At 30.9% G+C, this 16,665-nt stretch overlaps 1 protein-coding gene across 1 annotated transcript in view; it reads left to right on the top strand.

The window, feature by feature from the left end:
- The window catches only part of LOC118190696 (acid phosphatase type 7-like), a 163,174-nt gene extending 151,306 nt beyond the window's left edge, over positions 1–11,868 (top strand). Inside the window, exon 12 of the mRNA XM_035361451.2 lies at positions 1,217–11,868. Within this exon, the coding sequence (XP_035217342.1) occupies positions 1,217–1,348 (132 nt within the window). The 3' untranslated portion in view covers positions 1,349–11,868. The remainder of the gene's footprint in view (positions 1–1,216) is intronic.
- Positions 11,869–16,665: the final 4,797 nt, after the last annotated feature.

The following is a 16,665-nucleotide window of genomic DNA, read 5'->3' as shown; positions in this document are numbered from 1 at the left end:
ACCTGTTAATTTATTATTTCAGTGTAAATCCTTTGGATGCTCACAAAGTTAGGCAAACTAAATACGTAAACACGAACGACGTTTAGCCTAAAAATGGCTATTAGTCTGCAAATCGGATTTTGCATCGATTCACTATAAACAGCGAATCATTTTCAAATTGTTGCCACCAAATATTACCGTAAGGAGTAAGTACAATAGCAGACTGATAGCTCTGCAAGCGGATGAAAGTCCTTAACAAACCTTTATGGGCCGCCATTAAAATCTGAAGCCTATTAGATTTTATAAAAAAAAATATTTATTTATTTTTTTAATTCCTTAACAGTTAGTTTAGAATATGTAGTCGTCAATAAAACGGCAGCCATACCATTTCAAATGGATTATGGACCATAAATTAGGAAAATTCGTACTATTATTATAATATCTGGATTTTTGTTCCCGAGACTTTAGTTTAGAATAGACTTCAAAGATTCAAACGGACTGTCCTTCCATTTTTCTATTTCGATTTCCTAAGCAATAACGGAAATTAAACTCTGAAATGATTCTTTCTTAACGAGGAATCTAAAATGTTAACTAACTGGCGAAGCTATTAAGGGCCTAAAATACGGCCGAGCATAGTAATAGCTTATAGAGGGCGTAGCCAAATGGGAAAAGCGCGCTAGTCAGAATCTCTGGCTCTCTAACGAAGTCAGTGGAATTTCGACTTAAATACCGCTCTTACTCATTTGCATTAACTGCGATTTTAAAAACCCACTATGGCAGGAAATTGTAAGCTGGAATTAGGAGAGATAGGAAAGTAGCTTTAATTAAAGATAACTGTTCAAATTTAGGATAAACCTTACAGAATATCAACTAGTAACGTGGCCTTCAGCGGCTGGAACACGCTTTGACTAAGCAATCTAAAACCTCCTTTTAAATACTATCGCTTTCTTCCACATTTAAATACGTGAGAGCTAAAATTTGCATTCCGGAAGGAAAACGGAAAGGGAGAAATGACAGTAAACATACTCACCATATGATAACTGCTAAATTTAAACAATTACCTTACACCCTGTATTAAGCAATGGAAATTCCAAATTAACTTTTTGAAATTTACGGGTACGATGAGCTGATCATATTTTCAGAAAATGCTTTAGAGTGATGTAATAAATTTCTTTGTGGAAGTACATTTATATTTTTCTAATTATTGACTGTATATTTCCGTTTTTTTTTTTTTCAGAATGGCAAAATCATCGATAAATTCTTCATTATCAAAGATAAACACGGCTCTTACGCTAAACTCTTCCCAGAAAATGCCCAAAAGAGGAAAAGCAAGAGAAAATTAAGAATCGGTCGCCTTTTTGGTCTTTAACGGAAAGCGATTAATAAAGAAGCTAAGAAGCAGATGGAATGGTTACAAAAAGACTCACTGATGCGGAAAAATGCAGCTTAAATTCGGGACTGATGGTGGAAAAGGAGAGAAAAACTTGGCCATATTGCAGGATCCCTCAGTGGAACAAATGGAAAATATCTCTGTTCCTTCACTATTTCAGAGGTTTTATATGGACATTCTTTTATTTTATGCTGACACATTTTATTACTTTCCAAAAATACATTTATTACCTATCCTATAAGAAGTTAACTTTAAAATAGAAATTTTTCATCCTACCTTTCCGAGGTTGAAGACACAGAAAAATAACATTTCTTAACCAAAGATTTGCTAACTTAACCTTTTAACTGCTTAAGGGTTTTGGGTCCGGAACCCTTAATTTTCCATAGTTGCCATGAGAAAGAAATATTTTCTTGATTATAAAACTAAAATGCTTGTATACCTAGATTATTTTACTTTTAGTACACTGCCTTAATTTTTTGGACGTATTTCAAGATGCACTATATATACGTACTTAACGGTGTTAAAATATGTTTTTTAGAACGTATATATGCTGCTTGGAAGGTTGAAGAGATTTAAAAGGGATAGCCAATGAGAGGAACCCTAGCTTGACTTCTAAATAGAACAAGAGAAGTTTTAATTTCATCCAAAACTGTGTGATTTGCTTTGTAAAAGATCACACTGAATGTTGAAGAATGCATGTGAGACTCTAAGCTTCGAATGTTCTACATAAACAGTGAACACTTAATGTTTTTTTTTGCAAATTTCTACTAGCGAATCTCAGAATCGAACGAATCATGAAAAAAGAATTGAGATTCGAAACGAATTGTCGAGCTTCTATCTTTAAAATATTTTGAATTCTAATTTAACAAACCTTTAATGTTTTTCTCTGAAAACGTTAAGATTAGTTATTAAACTAATCTTAACGTTTAAATAAGTTTAGTTACATAAACCTCCAATAGAAGCTTTCATTAAATAAAAGAAAACTTTTTCCGGATGTAAGAAATAATTAATTAAGAATTTGATTAAGAAATTTAAAAAAAGGATTTTTATTAATTTTCTAGAGAATGTTTCGTATTGCACTTCGAATATTTATGCTGACTCTTAAATTAATACCCGCCTTCTTACGGTTCCTTTGAATTAAAAAAACATTCTGGAAAAATGTTAAAAGCCAAACAATTATTCAAATATTTTTGCTTAATAACGTTAAATTAGAAACTCAGGATTTCAGATTTTTAATTATATACTTCATTTTATGACTATTATTCTTTTATTAAGGATTTGAAAGACTGGAGACATCTTTTAAATTTCGGATTTGAAAGTACTTTAGAAGTTTTCACATCTTTACTTATTATCTTAATTAGTTATGTTTTCATTATATAGCTACCTTTTTAATCCATTTATTTTATCTCATGCATTTCAATTTTAAATACATACGTATAGTTTGCACAGGAGACCTCAAAAGAATTCACAACACAACAGCAGTAATTGAATCCTTGGAACAAAGAAATTATTAAAAATATAAAAGACAGTATTGTCACAATTTCTTTAAAAAGTGGAGATGGTATTTCGTGATGCAATTTTGACAACTTATTAATAAAATTAGCAGTATTTTTTTATACTATTTTCTAGTATTACTCTGGTCACTTTGGGTTTTCATTTATTTCAATTTAAGCTCAATTTAGTTCTGTAGAAGTCCGTTTTATTTGTATTGAAAGCATTTAACAAAGGGAAGTAATATGTTCGCATATGGACAGCCATGGAATATAAATACAAACCTCCCATTAAAACATTCAAATAAAATACAGTTTAGTCTCGATTATCCGGGCTAATGTCGGGGAAGTAGATTACGGATAATTGAAAAATAAATCCACATTGTCAGTGCACATTATTTGTGTTTATTTCTTGAAATAAATTAGAGATTTTATTTTGATTTTGAGAGCGTTTAAATATTTGTCGAATTTCAGTGAATATTTTTCGAAGCGTTTTTTTATCATTGCATTTGAATCCTCTTTTGTTGACGAAGTCCAATAGAGTTTCATCAAAAGTCATTGCTTTCTCATGATTAATGTAATTTTCTGTACCTTCTTCCCATGGTACCCTTACCACGGTTCCTTGGTTCCGTTACCTTACCACGATTACCTCGATTACACCGAGTAATCGAGGTAATCGTTGAAAATAAACCTGAAGACGCAATTCAGCGGAGATTTTAGTGCATGTTCGAACTTTTGTATATTTATTTTTTACAAACTCTCGCTCGAGCTAGCGTTAAGTGTGCGTGGGTGGGCACTTCCACGCACAGAATATCCGCAAACCGGATAATCCACTCCCAAATAATCTAGAGTACACTGTTTGTTAAATAAAATTAAATGTAACAGGATATTTAAACGAATTATATATGAAAATATTTAGTATAATTCTGTGTCATGTTTCAGTGAGGGTAAATTTGGCGATTTGAAAAATTTCTAATCTAAAACGTTTTCTTCCTAGTATTTCGTGCAATTTTGTTTTTAAATATATAAATTTTTTAAAAATTTCAAAGAGCTCTCGAGTAATTAAAATACTACATTACAATGGAATATAAAAAAATTATTTACGATTTAGTAAATCATAAATATTTTGTTTATGTTTCATTTAACACTACATGCTGTTTTCATAACTTATAAGTTATTATTAGAAATATAAAAAACATATTTTGAACATTTTATAACCTTAAAGTAGAATTTCTGCAACTAATATAATTTCTAAAATTATTTTCTATCAAGGGCGCTACAAACGAAAATATAATACATAAAAGTGTGTATTTGGCATACATTATAAAAATGAATTTCTAAAATAAAAACAAAATTTAGGAAAAGTGAAATATTCTGGTATTTTGAAAGAAAATTATCATTTGCAAGATAACTTTTATGATAATTCTATATAACGACCATGTAGTAAAAATTATTTTACTTTAAACTGAAATTCGAAACGAGAATAATAATAATAAAAAATTGTTTATTTAACACTTCTTTCCCTCCCCCGAAAAAAATTATTAAACTGTAGAGCGAAAAAATACTTCTTTTGAATTGATGCAAAACGAAAACATGTTTTTATATCCTTCAGGGGACTAAAAATGAAAATATTTCTCCCCATGTTTGTGCCGTGAAATGACAGGTTACTAAAAATTCACATTGCCTGAATAAGTTGTTGTGGCATAAAATTGAATAAATTCTTTAGTTTTGCATAAAACTTTTCTCTGAAATAACTCCTTCGCTTCGATTTTATTCATTCTTAAACATCTTATTTTATTCACAAAATACGTGTTTGTATGTTCAATGCACAAATTAACATTTAAATTTATTCAATTCTTCGCATCGAATACTCTAAATTTATATATTCCATGTCATTTTTCGTTGTTTAATTAGTATTAGCACTGACACTCTGATAATTGAATAGGATTCTTCTTCTACTAGACCTTAAAAATCGGAAAATGCACGAAACATACTTGAAATTCGAAAAATTGCCCATAAAATCAAACTTCGCTTTATAGGGGAATTTAAAAATGAAACTATGCTGTTCTAAAATTGTTTATACTTATTACAGCTATGAATTTTGTATAAATACAATATTAGGTTAAATATTTTACACACACAAACACATATAAACATATATTATGGTGAAACACCGAAATCTAGAGAATGTCGACTTTCACTTTGGTGAATGTCAACATTCACATAGTCGTTTGGTGTATGTCCGAAATGTTTTCCAAATATTATTTCTAACTTACACCGGTCAATGTTGACATTCACCATGCACTAATGGTGAATGTTGGAACATACAAGAATATTATATTTTCTTCTCCGTAATTCAGTCGCGAAAAAACGCACTTGAGACTTAAAAATAAGAACTTAAGAACTTAAAACGCACAGTACATTCGAAATGAGAAAGAAAAATAATAGAAGTTAAAAACTTACTTAATTATACAAATGTTCTAAATGAGATAAATATGTATGTTCTAAATGAGAAGATAAAATAATAGTACAGTACAATGTCCGTAATCCGGACTCCTCGGGACTTCGGCGATTCCGGATTAGGGGTTTTTCCGGATCATCAATTTAAATCTGGTAAGATGGCATGCAGAAACGATAAAATTTAAAATATGAAATCGTAATTTATGAAATAAAGAACAATTATGATCTAAAGGGTATCAAAATTTACAAAAAAAGCTTAATATTTATTTGTTTACTTTATTAAACATTTCTTTCAATGTAAGTTGTTTAAGATGCATCCACAAAAAATTCAAAAACTTCCTTTTTCTTGTGTCATATATAGTGGACTTTCCAATGCCATACTTCTCGCATAATTTTGAGACGGCTATGCCTTTATCCATTTTTTGCAATAATTCCACTTTTTGTTTAATGGACATCGAAACATGCTTTCGCTTTGTAGATCCTTTGGCAGCTCCAGAATGGGAAACTCTTTTTGACATAATCGAAAGTTCAAGCTTAATTTTTATAAAATTGTTCTAACAGTCTGCAAAAAATAATAAGCCGGATCCAATTAGAAGATTAAGGAACAGCGCAATCTGCAACATTAACTGAAATGCCTTAAATAATTTTTACCTAGTTCATACCGTCCGTTATACATGAAACGCGCATGCGCATAAAGTTTGTAGCTTTGAGTTCCGGATTATAGATTATTCCGGATTATGGACGTCTGGATTACAGACTTAGTACTGTAATAAAAAGCATTCTAAATTATGTGATTCAAATCTTATTTATTGCAACAACTTAAACGTCGCCTCTTTGCCGACTCTTCTCTTTTCGACCTAAACCAGACCATATCTGTGATTGTCGACATACAAAGGTGAGGGTCCGAATGTACAAAAATGTAATGCAATATTCGATCTTTCATCTACATATTTGGTGAATATTGACCTTCTCCGGTCGACATTCTCCAATCACGTCTTTCACGGTAACATATGTGTTATCGTAAAAAACGTTTATTTTATATAATGTAAAATGCAAACTTTATATTACCAATTAAAAAAAAAATAAACTTTATTTCAAAGTTTAAACAAAGCAAACAAAACAAAATAAAAATAAAAATAAATAAAATAAAATTTGAAAGCTTTCAGATTTTATATTACGTCCAAAGGCGCGTTTCTTTCACGAGGGATTCAAAACGGGATTTAAAAAGGGTATAAGAAACCTCGCGCATAAAATATCCGTGCTTGATGATGCACGCTATGTCAATGTTAATGGAACGCTTTGAAATAGTTCAGTTATCCCAAATTCCAAATTTGGGCTTCCAGGTGCCCATATTCGAGTGGAGGAATGTCTGCAGGTATCCTTATATTTTCTCAATGCGAGAAACATACATACATTCACTCAGATTCTCGATTATTTAATTTCTTTAAATATAACGCAGGCCTTTAATATTTGGTCAGTATTACGAAGTCAGCAGAAAAGGTGTATATAACCCTTTATTAACTCAAATAAAATTAACAGTCGGCACCAACTCGTGCTTACAAAGGTCAGCACTTTTGGTTTAAATCAAAAGGTAATGAATAACATGAAAAATTGATGAAGCCTAACGACTTCACAGTATAACTAACGTGAGAGCTGGCTTTGGCCGAAGTCAGCGTAAACAAACCTAATGGTAAGAATAACTCAACACTGTAGAATTCTAATCGCTGGAGAATCAACATTAGCAACGTGACCTTCAAGCAGGCAGAACATGCCCTGATTTCACCCTTCAACTCTTTCCTTTAAGGACTTTCTTTTTGTAACTAATTTGAGTACCGCGTGTGCCGAAAATTTGCATTTTGTCAGGGAAATGAAATGAGGTTTGATAGGAAAGGTACTTTAACTTAAAATAACGGATTAGAAAATCAAACATTACTTTACAATGTATACAATGTACAGAAAATATTTTTATTTGTTTTCAGATACTAAATCTGGATTTGAATTTATGTCGAATGGCATAAAAATCCAATATGCGTATAAAATATTTTTAAAACTGAACTAAAAATAAAACATTTATAGTCATATTTAGAGTATTTTACCATGGGCTGTTTTGTCTTGAACTATTTTGCTGTGGGCTGTTTTGATGAGTCACGCACCTTCTGTCCAGTCTCCAGTGCATATAAAATTGCACACCTACTGAGAGAATTTACCAACTTTGATTTTCAACCACTCGTTTAAAACGAAGAGACACAACCGTCACTTTAAGACGCGAGTTTCACACATTAAACTCCAGAGATTATGAAATTTCGTAATTATACCGTAAAAACAAGCCTCGACTTGGAAGAACCTAATTTAACTCCATTTAGGTATATTAAAGCACATAAAGCAAATCCGCCTAAAGTGACGGATTATTTCGCCAAAGACTGTATAGATGGAATAGACGTATAAGTGTATTATACGACAGGAAAAAACATGAAAACCTCAGGTGAATAGCATGTTCAACTGTCCTACGTAAAACACGGAGCTAACTTATGGAATATTTCGGTTATAAGTACTCAGGTAGGTAGTGTAGCTTTCGTGAAATATCACAAAAAATTTAACTGTTTCAAGTTGTTTTGGGTTGGTTTATTTAACTATGGCAAACACTCGATGGTAATCTGCCTAAGAGGAGGGATACCTTCGTGGAAGACTTTCTAAAAGAAACTGGCTGGTACACGTTACACAAGGGTAAAATCACGAAAACGCCCCTGCAACCTCGTCCATTCGCCGAGGTTTGATCCCCGGACCGAACTACCTTTATTCAGCGACTTTACCGCTCGACCGTTTGATTGATTTTAGTAAAGAATTTAACAAGTCAATCTTTCTTATTTAATTAAAATCAGCAAGTTATTTGAAATGACAGATACTATGCATCCCATTTTACTTTAGTCTATGTAGCAATATATTAGTTTTCTTGAACGTACAGCAAAAATTTAAGTTCAAGTAATCTTCCAGTCCCCCCCCCCAACCCCACCCCTGAAATTATTTTCCGTAAAGTAAATTATCTGCAAGTATAAAAGTTGAAATATGTTTTCCTGGCTGAAATCCAATGAAAATAAATGTTCGATCCTCCATTTTAATGTTTGGTTATAAACTTTGATGTTTTGTTTTAATATTTTTCGGCAGAGCATACTTTTGTATGATCTTTTCATGGCTGCAAATGTTAAGCATATTTCAACAGAACAACGTGAAACGTGAAATAAAGAAAGAAAATATTTTCTTCTATGCATGCATTCTATCGGCGTGAAGTATAAAAATATTTCATAGCATAATTCCCAGATAAATCAATTTGATACTAAACGCTTGCTACCAAATTAAATTTGCCCCCACTCATATTTAATAAAAAAAAGAACGGCAAAGTTCCTAATAGAATTTACTCTCACATTTTGATTTATGGTTTGAAGAAATTGATTTTTTTCGTTATTTTTCTAACAGGCATAAAATCAAAGACAAATACCTAGACTGGAGCTTCGATTCAGAAGAAACAAATTTATTTCCTTCTAGCTGCCCATTCGTTTACGAAAAAATCTTTTAAATATTTAATAATTTTTAGCCTTATTTTGATACCATGTACCCTACTGATGATTGTACACTTGACAAGCATTATATACTCATTCTTTGTAGAAATTATTAAAAAATAAGTCTTTGCAGTGCATTCCAACATCGATGTTTGTTTGCTAGCTGTGTGACGGACAAATAGTTTAACAGCTTTTCCAAGTAATACGTAATGCTTGTAGAAGGTGGTGTTAAATTATCCATTTGTTCACAAACGTTGCTTTCCTATTGTCAAATATTAACTTACAACAAGTTAAAAATATTTTCCATTGATTATAACAAAATATTGAAAGAAATGAGGTCTAAAATTTTCAGATTACAATGCAGCACTTCTAAAAGTTTACCATTTAAGTTTAAAAAAAATCTGAAAGCTTTCAGATTTTATATTATGCCCAAAGGGGTGTTTTGTTAACCTTTGTGTGTTACCTTTGTTTATTAAATATCACGTTCTTCGCACTTAAACCATAAAATTCAATTCAACGCCAATATCGCAAAATAATTTAAAAACAGCATATCTTTAGAATTTCTGATGCACAGTCTCGCGCGCTGGAGATAAAAATGTTTTGTTTTTTTCGTACGATCTTGTCATTGCTTGCTATGAAATCGTTCAGTTTGTAAATCAAAAATTCGTTAAAGTGTTACAAAATATGAAATCGATTAATAAAACGAATTCCAAATTCCAAATTTAGTCTTCCAGGTGCTCATATTGGAGTGGAAAACTACGCTATACAAAATTTGATATCTGTAGGTATCGCTGTTTTATCATAGTGCGAAAACCATACATACATTCATGCAGATTCTTCATTATTTAACTTCTTTAAATACAGTGCAGGGCTGTAATATTTGGTGGCCACAATTTGAAAAGTGAAACGCCGTTTATAGTCGAAATAAAATGCCACAATAAAATTAATAGCCCTCCTGGGCAAATTACCCGTTTGGGCTAAAAAGTTAAAAAAATACTTGAGGATGTGAGATAAGTATTAAAAAGAGACATCAACCTAATCTTGATACACAGATTCCGCATTAATACCTGAAATAATAATAATCTTGGTTAGAAAAAAATCATGTGATATTATCTCATTGTAAATTAACGCCACTTGGAGCTTTAATACAGAAACAACTTATTTATTCGAGGTACAATTGTATATTTCTTTCCCTGTACTGTCTTTGCTCGAGGTTTTTAACAAATATTTCACTTAAAGTAGAAATACCTTTTATTTGAATAGGACAAGAAAATAGTCTACTGAAAGCAATGCAACACATTTTATAGGTGATTAACTTTTTGTAGGTGATTGCTTACAGGTGATAACTAAACTATTGTTTAATTTAAATATTTAGGGAAAGTCTTTAGGGGATGATTCAGTAATATTTAGTTAATATTAACATCCATTCCAGTTTCAAACATCAGTATTATTTTACTGTATTGGTCTGAATACAGAACGGCTTCGTACGTGGCTTGTTTTGGTTTAGTTTGGTTTACCTGATTATGGCAAAGCACTCAGGGGATATCTGGCTATGGGAAAGGATACCTTCGTGGAGGACTTTCTAAAGGAAACTGGCTCGTATACGCATGAAAAAAACGTGAAAACTCCCATGCATCCAGCCCTTTCTTGGGATTCGAATCTCAGACCGAACTATCAGTGTTCAGCGACTTTACCGCTCGGCTGCTGGTGGGCACCGTCTCATATATGAGGAGCTGGCTCAAAAAGTTTCAGGAACAGCCTTCGTATAATATTGACTTACTAATATGCATTTTCACACACTGAAGATGTTTCATAAAAAATATACGAAAAAAATATTCAGGAAAGTAAAAATGTTTGAAAATTGTTTCTGCAAAATTTAAATTCTTCTTAAATTTCTGCTTTAAATTAAATTAAATAATTTTTTAAAACAATTTTTGTTTGAAAGCAAAATTTAAGGAATATGTGATGCAAGTAAGCCAAAATGGCGCGTTAGAATTTTTTTAGTGTGCCCATAAGTGTACTCCAAAAATTGTTTAAGTGGTGTATTAAATTATGGCAAAGCACACTAGGGCTATCTGCCTAAGGGAAAGGGATGCCTTCGTGGAGAACTTTCTAAAAAAATTGTTTAAGAGCTACGTATCTAAATTTAAAAAATCTAATTAGAAGAATGCATTAAATATCTAATTGAAATAAAATATTTGCTTCAAACCCTTGCTTAAGAGAAAATTACTTTTTAATCAAACATATTTTGATATTTAAATTTTTATATGCATATGTGTCTATGTTGAGTGTTCTAGTGTTACTCAATCAAACAAACATATTTTGATATTTAAATTTTTATATGCATATGTGTCTATGTTGAGTGTTCTAGAGTTCTTTCACGATCAATTCAATGCATACTTTTTGCTCTGTTTTAACAGCGTTCATTTTGAATCTCGAACGTGTCTGAAACTTTAAAATAAATGAAAATTATTTTTTTATCTTTTAAAACTTTTGTAACATTATATAATTAATTTAGGTAATCAGATATAAATATGAAACATTTATATATGTGTTTTTTGTATAATGTTTACATGTGTGTGTCTTTGTAATGTCACCGCTATATTGTTTGTTTTAATCGCTCATAGCAAAGCGCACGGAGTCTATTTCTTAAATGAGATTTATATTCTTGGAGAACTGTTTTGTAGTAGCATTATACACATGAACAAAAATTTTGAACTTTAATTTGTTTTATTAATCTCTGATTTGAACTTTGATTTATTTTATTAATTTCATAACTGATATCTAGTCAAACTTTAAGCTTATATTTATAAAGCAAATGGATCATCTTTTCTTTGTGAATATATGCGTGTGTGTTACTGTAATTTCTAATATGTGTTTGCTCAACTTGTTTAAATTAATTATTATTGAATGTAAATACAATTTTTTTGCGTGTAATCTAAGCAGAAAATTTAATTTTGCAAAATGTGTGTAAATAAAAGGATTTTTTTCTCTAGTATCTGCTTGTTTTCTGTGTTATTAAGTCTGAGAAAGACACAAATGATTTGTTTTCCGTTCAAATGAAACATGAAAATGATGAAACAGAAGCAGGCCTTCAGAGAATATTGCATCAGCTTAATTCAACTATCATGCTTTGCATCATGTTGTATAAGTTTCTAAATTTATAAGTACAATACACCATACAGACTTTTGAGAATTTTTTTTTTCCTTTTCATTTCTAATTTTAAGCTGGGAAGTATGATTAAACCGCCGTAATTCAACCAATGGCATCCCTCGAGGGAGGATAGAGCAGCCGGTCCGCCCCAGGCGCACATTTTTAGGTTCGAGAGTTTTGTGTGATACTTTATTTACAGAGGTTAGTCAGACAGATTTTTGAAAAAGGTAGGACATTAGTTTCTCAACTAATAATTAATTTCTTAATACTAAGAATAGTTTCTTAATTGTCATACAGAATCAAATTTAGAAATAAAAAAAATTCTGAAAGGTTTCAGATTTAAAATTACGTCCAAAAGGGCGTTTTTCTAACGTCTTGGTGTGTCACATTTATTTATTAAATATCATGTTCTTTGCACTTAAACTGCAAAATTTAGTTCAACAGCAATGTGGCAAAATAATTTTAAAATGAGCCTATCTTTAGAATTTCCGATACTCAATTCGACGCGCTAGAGATAAAAAGGTTTTTTTCTCCGTAGTGTGTTGCCATTGATAGCTTTTAAATTGTTGAGTTTGTTAATCAAAAGTTCGTTAAAGTTTTACAAAATATGAAATCCATAATAAAACAAATTCCAAATTTCAAATTTGGTCTTGCACATACCCATATTCGTAGAAGGATTACGGCATCCAAAATTGGATGGCTCTAGGTACCATTATTTTATCACAGTGCGAGAAACATACATACATTTATACAGATTCTTCATTATTTAATTTCTTCAAATATAATACAGGGCGATAATATTTGGTGGCAACGATTTGAAGAGTGATACCGCCTTTTAAAGTTTTCAGCGCAAAATCGCAAAACGAAAACAATAGTCCTTCAGGAACAAAGCCCCTTTGAACTAAAAAAAAATTTTTTTTCAAGATAAAGTAGTGAAAGAAATTCCCACGTGGTTTCATGATCTGTATACTTTAGGTATACTTTTTTATTCTGTCGAAACGTTTGAATGCAAATTACGAATATCAACAAAATTATAATCACGATAACATTCATGATGAAAAAACTCCGAATATTTACCAATGAACATGTCTCAGTGTAACCAACGCTCAATATAACTAACAAAAATGTCTCAGTTCAATATAACCAACAAATGTTTAATAAATGAATCTCAATAAAACCAACGAAAGCTCAATAAATGAATCTCAATATAACCAGCAAACATGTCTTAATGTAACCAACGCTCAATATAACTAACAAAAATGTCTCAGCTCAATGTAACTAAACAAATTTGATAAATGAATCTCAGTATAACCAACGAAAGCTCAATAAACGTACCTAAATATTAATATAACCAACAAAAATGTCTCAGCTCAATATAACGAACAAAAGCTCAATAAATAAATCTCAGTGTAACCCAAAATGTCTAAAATGAAGCTCAATATAACCAACAAAAATGTCTCAGCTCAATATAACCAACAAAAACTCGATAAATGAATCTCAGTATAACCAATAAAAGCTCAATAAACGTATCTAATATAAATATAAACAACAAAAATGTCCAAAATGAAGCTGAATATAACCAACAGAAATTTCTAAAATGAAGCTCAATCTAACCAGCAAAAATGTCTTGCAAGTACCAAATTTTAAGATACCCGATTACGATTGACCCGAAGAGTTTTGAGAATGGTACAAATAAATCTGTGATTGGTGTTATTTAGTAGAATACTATTTAAAATTATAGAAAAAGGTAATAAATATATTATTAAAGTACAATGTTTGGATTTTTCTTCCATTTGGGTTAAAAATGTGTTAAATTTCAAGATTACTAGATATGCTTCCACAAAGATATTTATCAATATTTTGCTTTCATTTTTGTCACATATTAAGATATAACGAATTAAGTAGACTAAAATCTAAGTAATAAAATAAAATGTTTATTAAATTTACCTTTTTGAGTACATGCACTAGCTATTTTTTGGGAAATTTCTCTCCTTTCGTTTACAAAATTGTCTGAAAAAATTTAGATAGGCACATAAACCTAAACTTTTAGTCCCTTCAGTTAGCAATATTTCATAAAGTATTTGTTGAAAGTTCGGTAAAATTACTGCAGTAATATTTTAAGTTAAAAGTTTGTTCATAACAAAAATGTTGAAATAATCAAGTTTTACAAAAATTAGATTTAATGTAACGCAAACACAAACAGAAAGAAAAATAATGTTGCCAAGTATGAAAATTAAATTCGAAACTGAACTTGTTTCCGAGCATTTAACAACAAATAGAAACTTTCAAAATCATCTTTTGAACATCACCAAAAGTGTTCAAATGAAACTTTCTTAGTTTAAAGCTATTTAGAATAGTGTATATCCCTTTAAACATCAACTTCCAGATTCTTAAACAGAAACTTACGTTTCACTGCGTAGTGCAAGAACAACCATAATTCTGCTTCTAACGGCCGGAAAGACAAAATAAAAGTAATTTTCGTAATCTTATTAATAAAAAAATATATTTGTTTTTAAAAGATTTCATCAAAATTGCCGATTAGAACTTAATTGGATATCTAATATAAACATAGTTAACTTAATTTAATAATAATTTCATCAGGTGCAACTCTAACAGGTACAATCTACACAAAAATCAAATAGGACATTTCTATATCACCCGTTCTACTGGGCCAATCGAAGAAATTTCATTTGCATTTTTCGTGTCTCCAAAGCATGACGTAGGATATACATTACATTTATAGCATTATTCTAACATAAGTATTCTGACGTTTAAATCAGACTTTTTTTTTAAATGGCATAGCGAAAGTTTTTCATATTTCGATTCTACTACTCAAATTATACCCAAGTATTAAATTTTGTAAAATTTGGTGAGAAACTTAACGTGAAATCTAAAAATTTACCTTGGTTCACTTTTTTCAGTTTGCGCCAAGAATAATTCACTTGGCGAAATTCTTAATTTATGGTAACCTATTTTTTCCATTCTGCAGGAGAGTAAAAAGAGTTGCGCGTTCATTCTTTCAAATAATTTTAACAAAGTGCGTAAAGCACTTTGGCATTATTATAATGTATAAAAAAAAAGCCAAATTTCAAAACGCGTCAGTATATAAATTCACGTATACCATTGTCAGTTTTGAATAAAAAATTCTAATTTTTTTGCAGATATGCCCATACATACAGCTACTTTAAGGTGATGTTAAATATTTTATAGGTTACTATTCAGAAATGTTTATAAAAATTTTAAAAAAATACTAAAATTACAAAAAAAAAAAAAAAAAAAAAAAAAACAGAAAATATCTGCGAATTTTATTTGGACTGAGCCTAAATTTTGAACTGCGAAAGAAGGAATGAAGTAAGTTTAGTCAAAAGAGATATTAACGAATATATATCAAATTCAATTAACACTGAGGAGCTAAACTTTTGAGAGCTAATTTTTTAAATACTATTTGTGTGACTTTTACAAAACTCGGCACTTTGGCATAATTTGATTCGTAGATTCGAAATATGAAAAAAGTAAGTATGCCATTTCAGAAAAAGTCCGATTTTGTGTCAGAATAAATATGTTAGAATAATGCTAATATATATTCTATGTCGCGCTTTAGAAAAATTAAAAACACAAGTTAAATTTCATCCTAGTAGAACGGGAGATATAGAGAACTGTCCCATTTTATTTTGTGCCAAGTCTATCAAACTTGAATGGACTTCGAATAGAAAATAAACATAAATTTGAGTTGGTTTCTTTACGTCATTATTGTTTATGTATGCTTTGATAAATATTTAGTAAGCGAATTAAAAATTAAAATATTTTTTTATTTATTTTGGAAAAACACATGGTCTATTGGTTGTTTGCAGATCTTGATCTTACTCTGTTACATGATTGAGAAGAATGACTGTTTTAAAGTAATAGGCAACTTTTAGGCTAACTGGCATTTCCCAAGAATATGGAAACTGACAGGAATATTGTTTAGTTGCGTTAGAGATATCTTAAGCCGTTTGCTAACTTTAACAAAAATAAATGTTAACATTCTTTGGGAACTTAAAAGTCCGACATCTCTCAACAATGATTACAGTACAATGGATACAAAATATTTGGTTTGCAACGCTGTGACATTTCCGACAATGCGATAATACTGGTTGCTCGCTTTAATATTAATGGAATGAGGCAGATCAGCCCATGATAATCTTGGTGCCAGTTATGACACATACTAATAATCTTGTCAATCTTTTAGCATCTGTAAGCCTTAGTAGGTCCGTGAACCCATAGATCATTCTTTTTCTGCGGAAATGCATTCCAAGATCTGTTCTGATCCCTGAACGCTAGGCATCAGCAGCTAAAGCCCCAGTGCGCAGTTTCTGGTAATGATTCGAAGTTGCGTTTTCGTAGAAATGTCCGTTACGGTTACAAACTCGTGCTGTGGATCGATGCCATCTTCCTTCCACCCCCGCAGCGATCAGCTGCCTCCCACGCATCTTATGGTGACCTTTTCTTGCGCTGAAAGACTCCCGAAATGCAACTCCGTCATTGGTTGGTTGTTTTCTCTCTATCACCCTTGTCGTTCTTTTTCTTTGGAGACTTTTGGATGCTCTTTTTAAGGCAGGTGTTATGTAGGGGATAAATTGGATTACCTCGCGGATTTTT

The sequence above is a fragment of the Stegodyphus dumicola genome, chromosome 2 (assembly GCF_044657685.1).
Source record: "Stegodyphus dumicola isolate Sdum_Otavi_A_Nest chromosome 2, ASM4465768v1".
Classification (NCBI taxonomy): domain Eukaryota; kingdom Metazoa; phylum Arthropoda; class Arachnida; order Araneae; family Eresidae; genus Stegodyphus; species Stegodyphus dumicola.
This window is presented reverse-complemented; position numbering and strand designations above follow the sequence as displayed.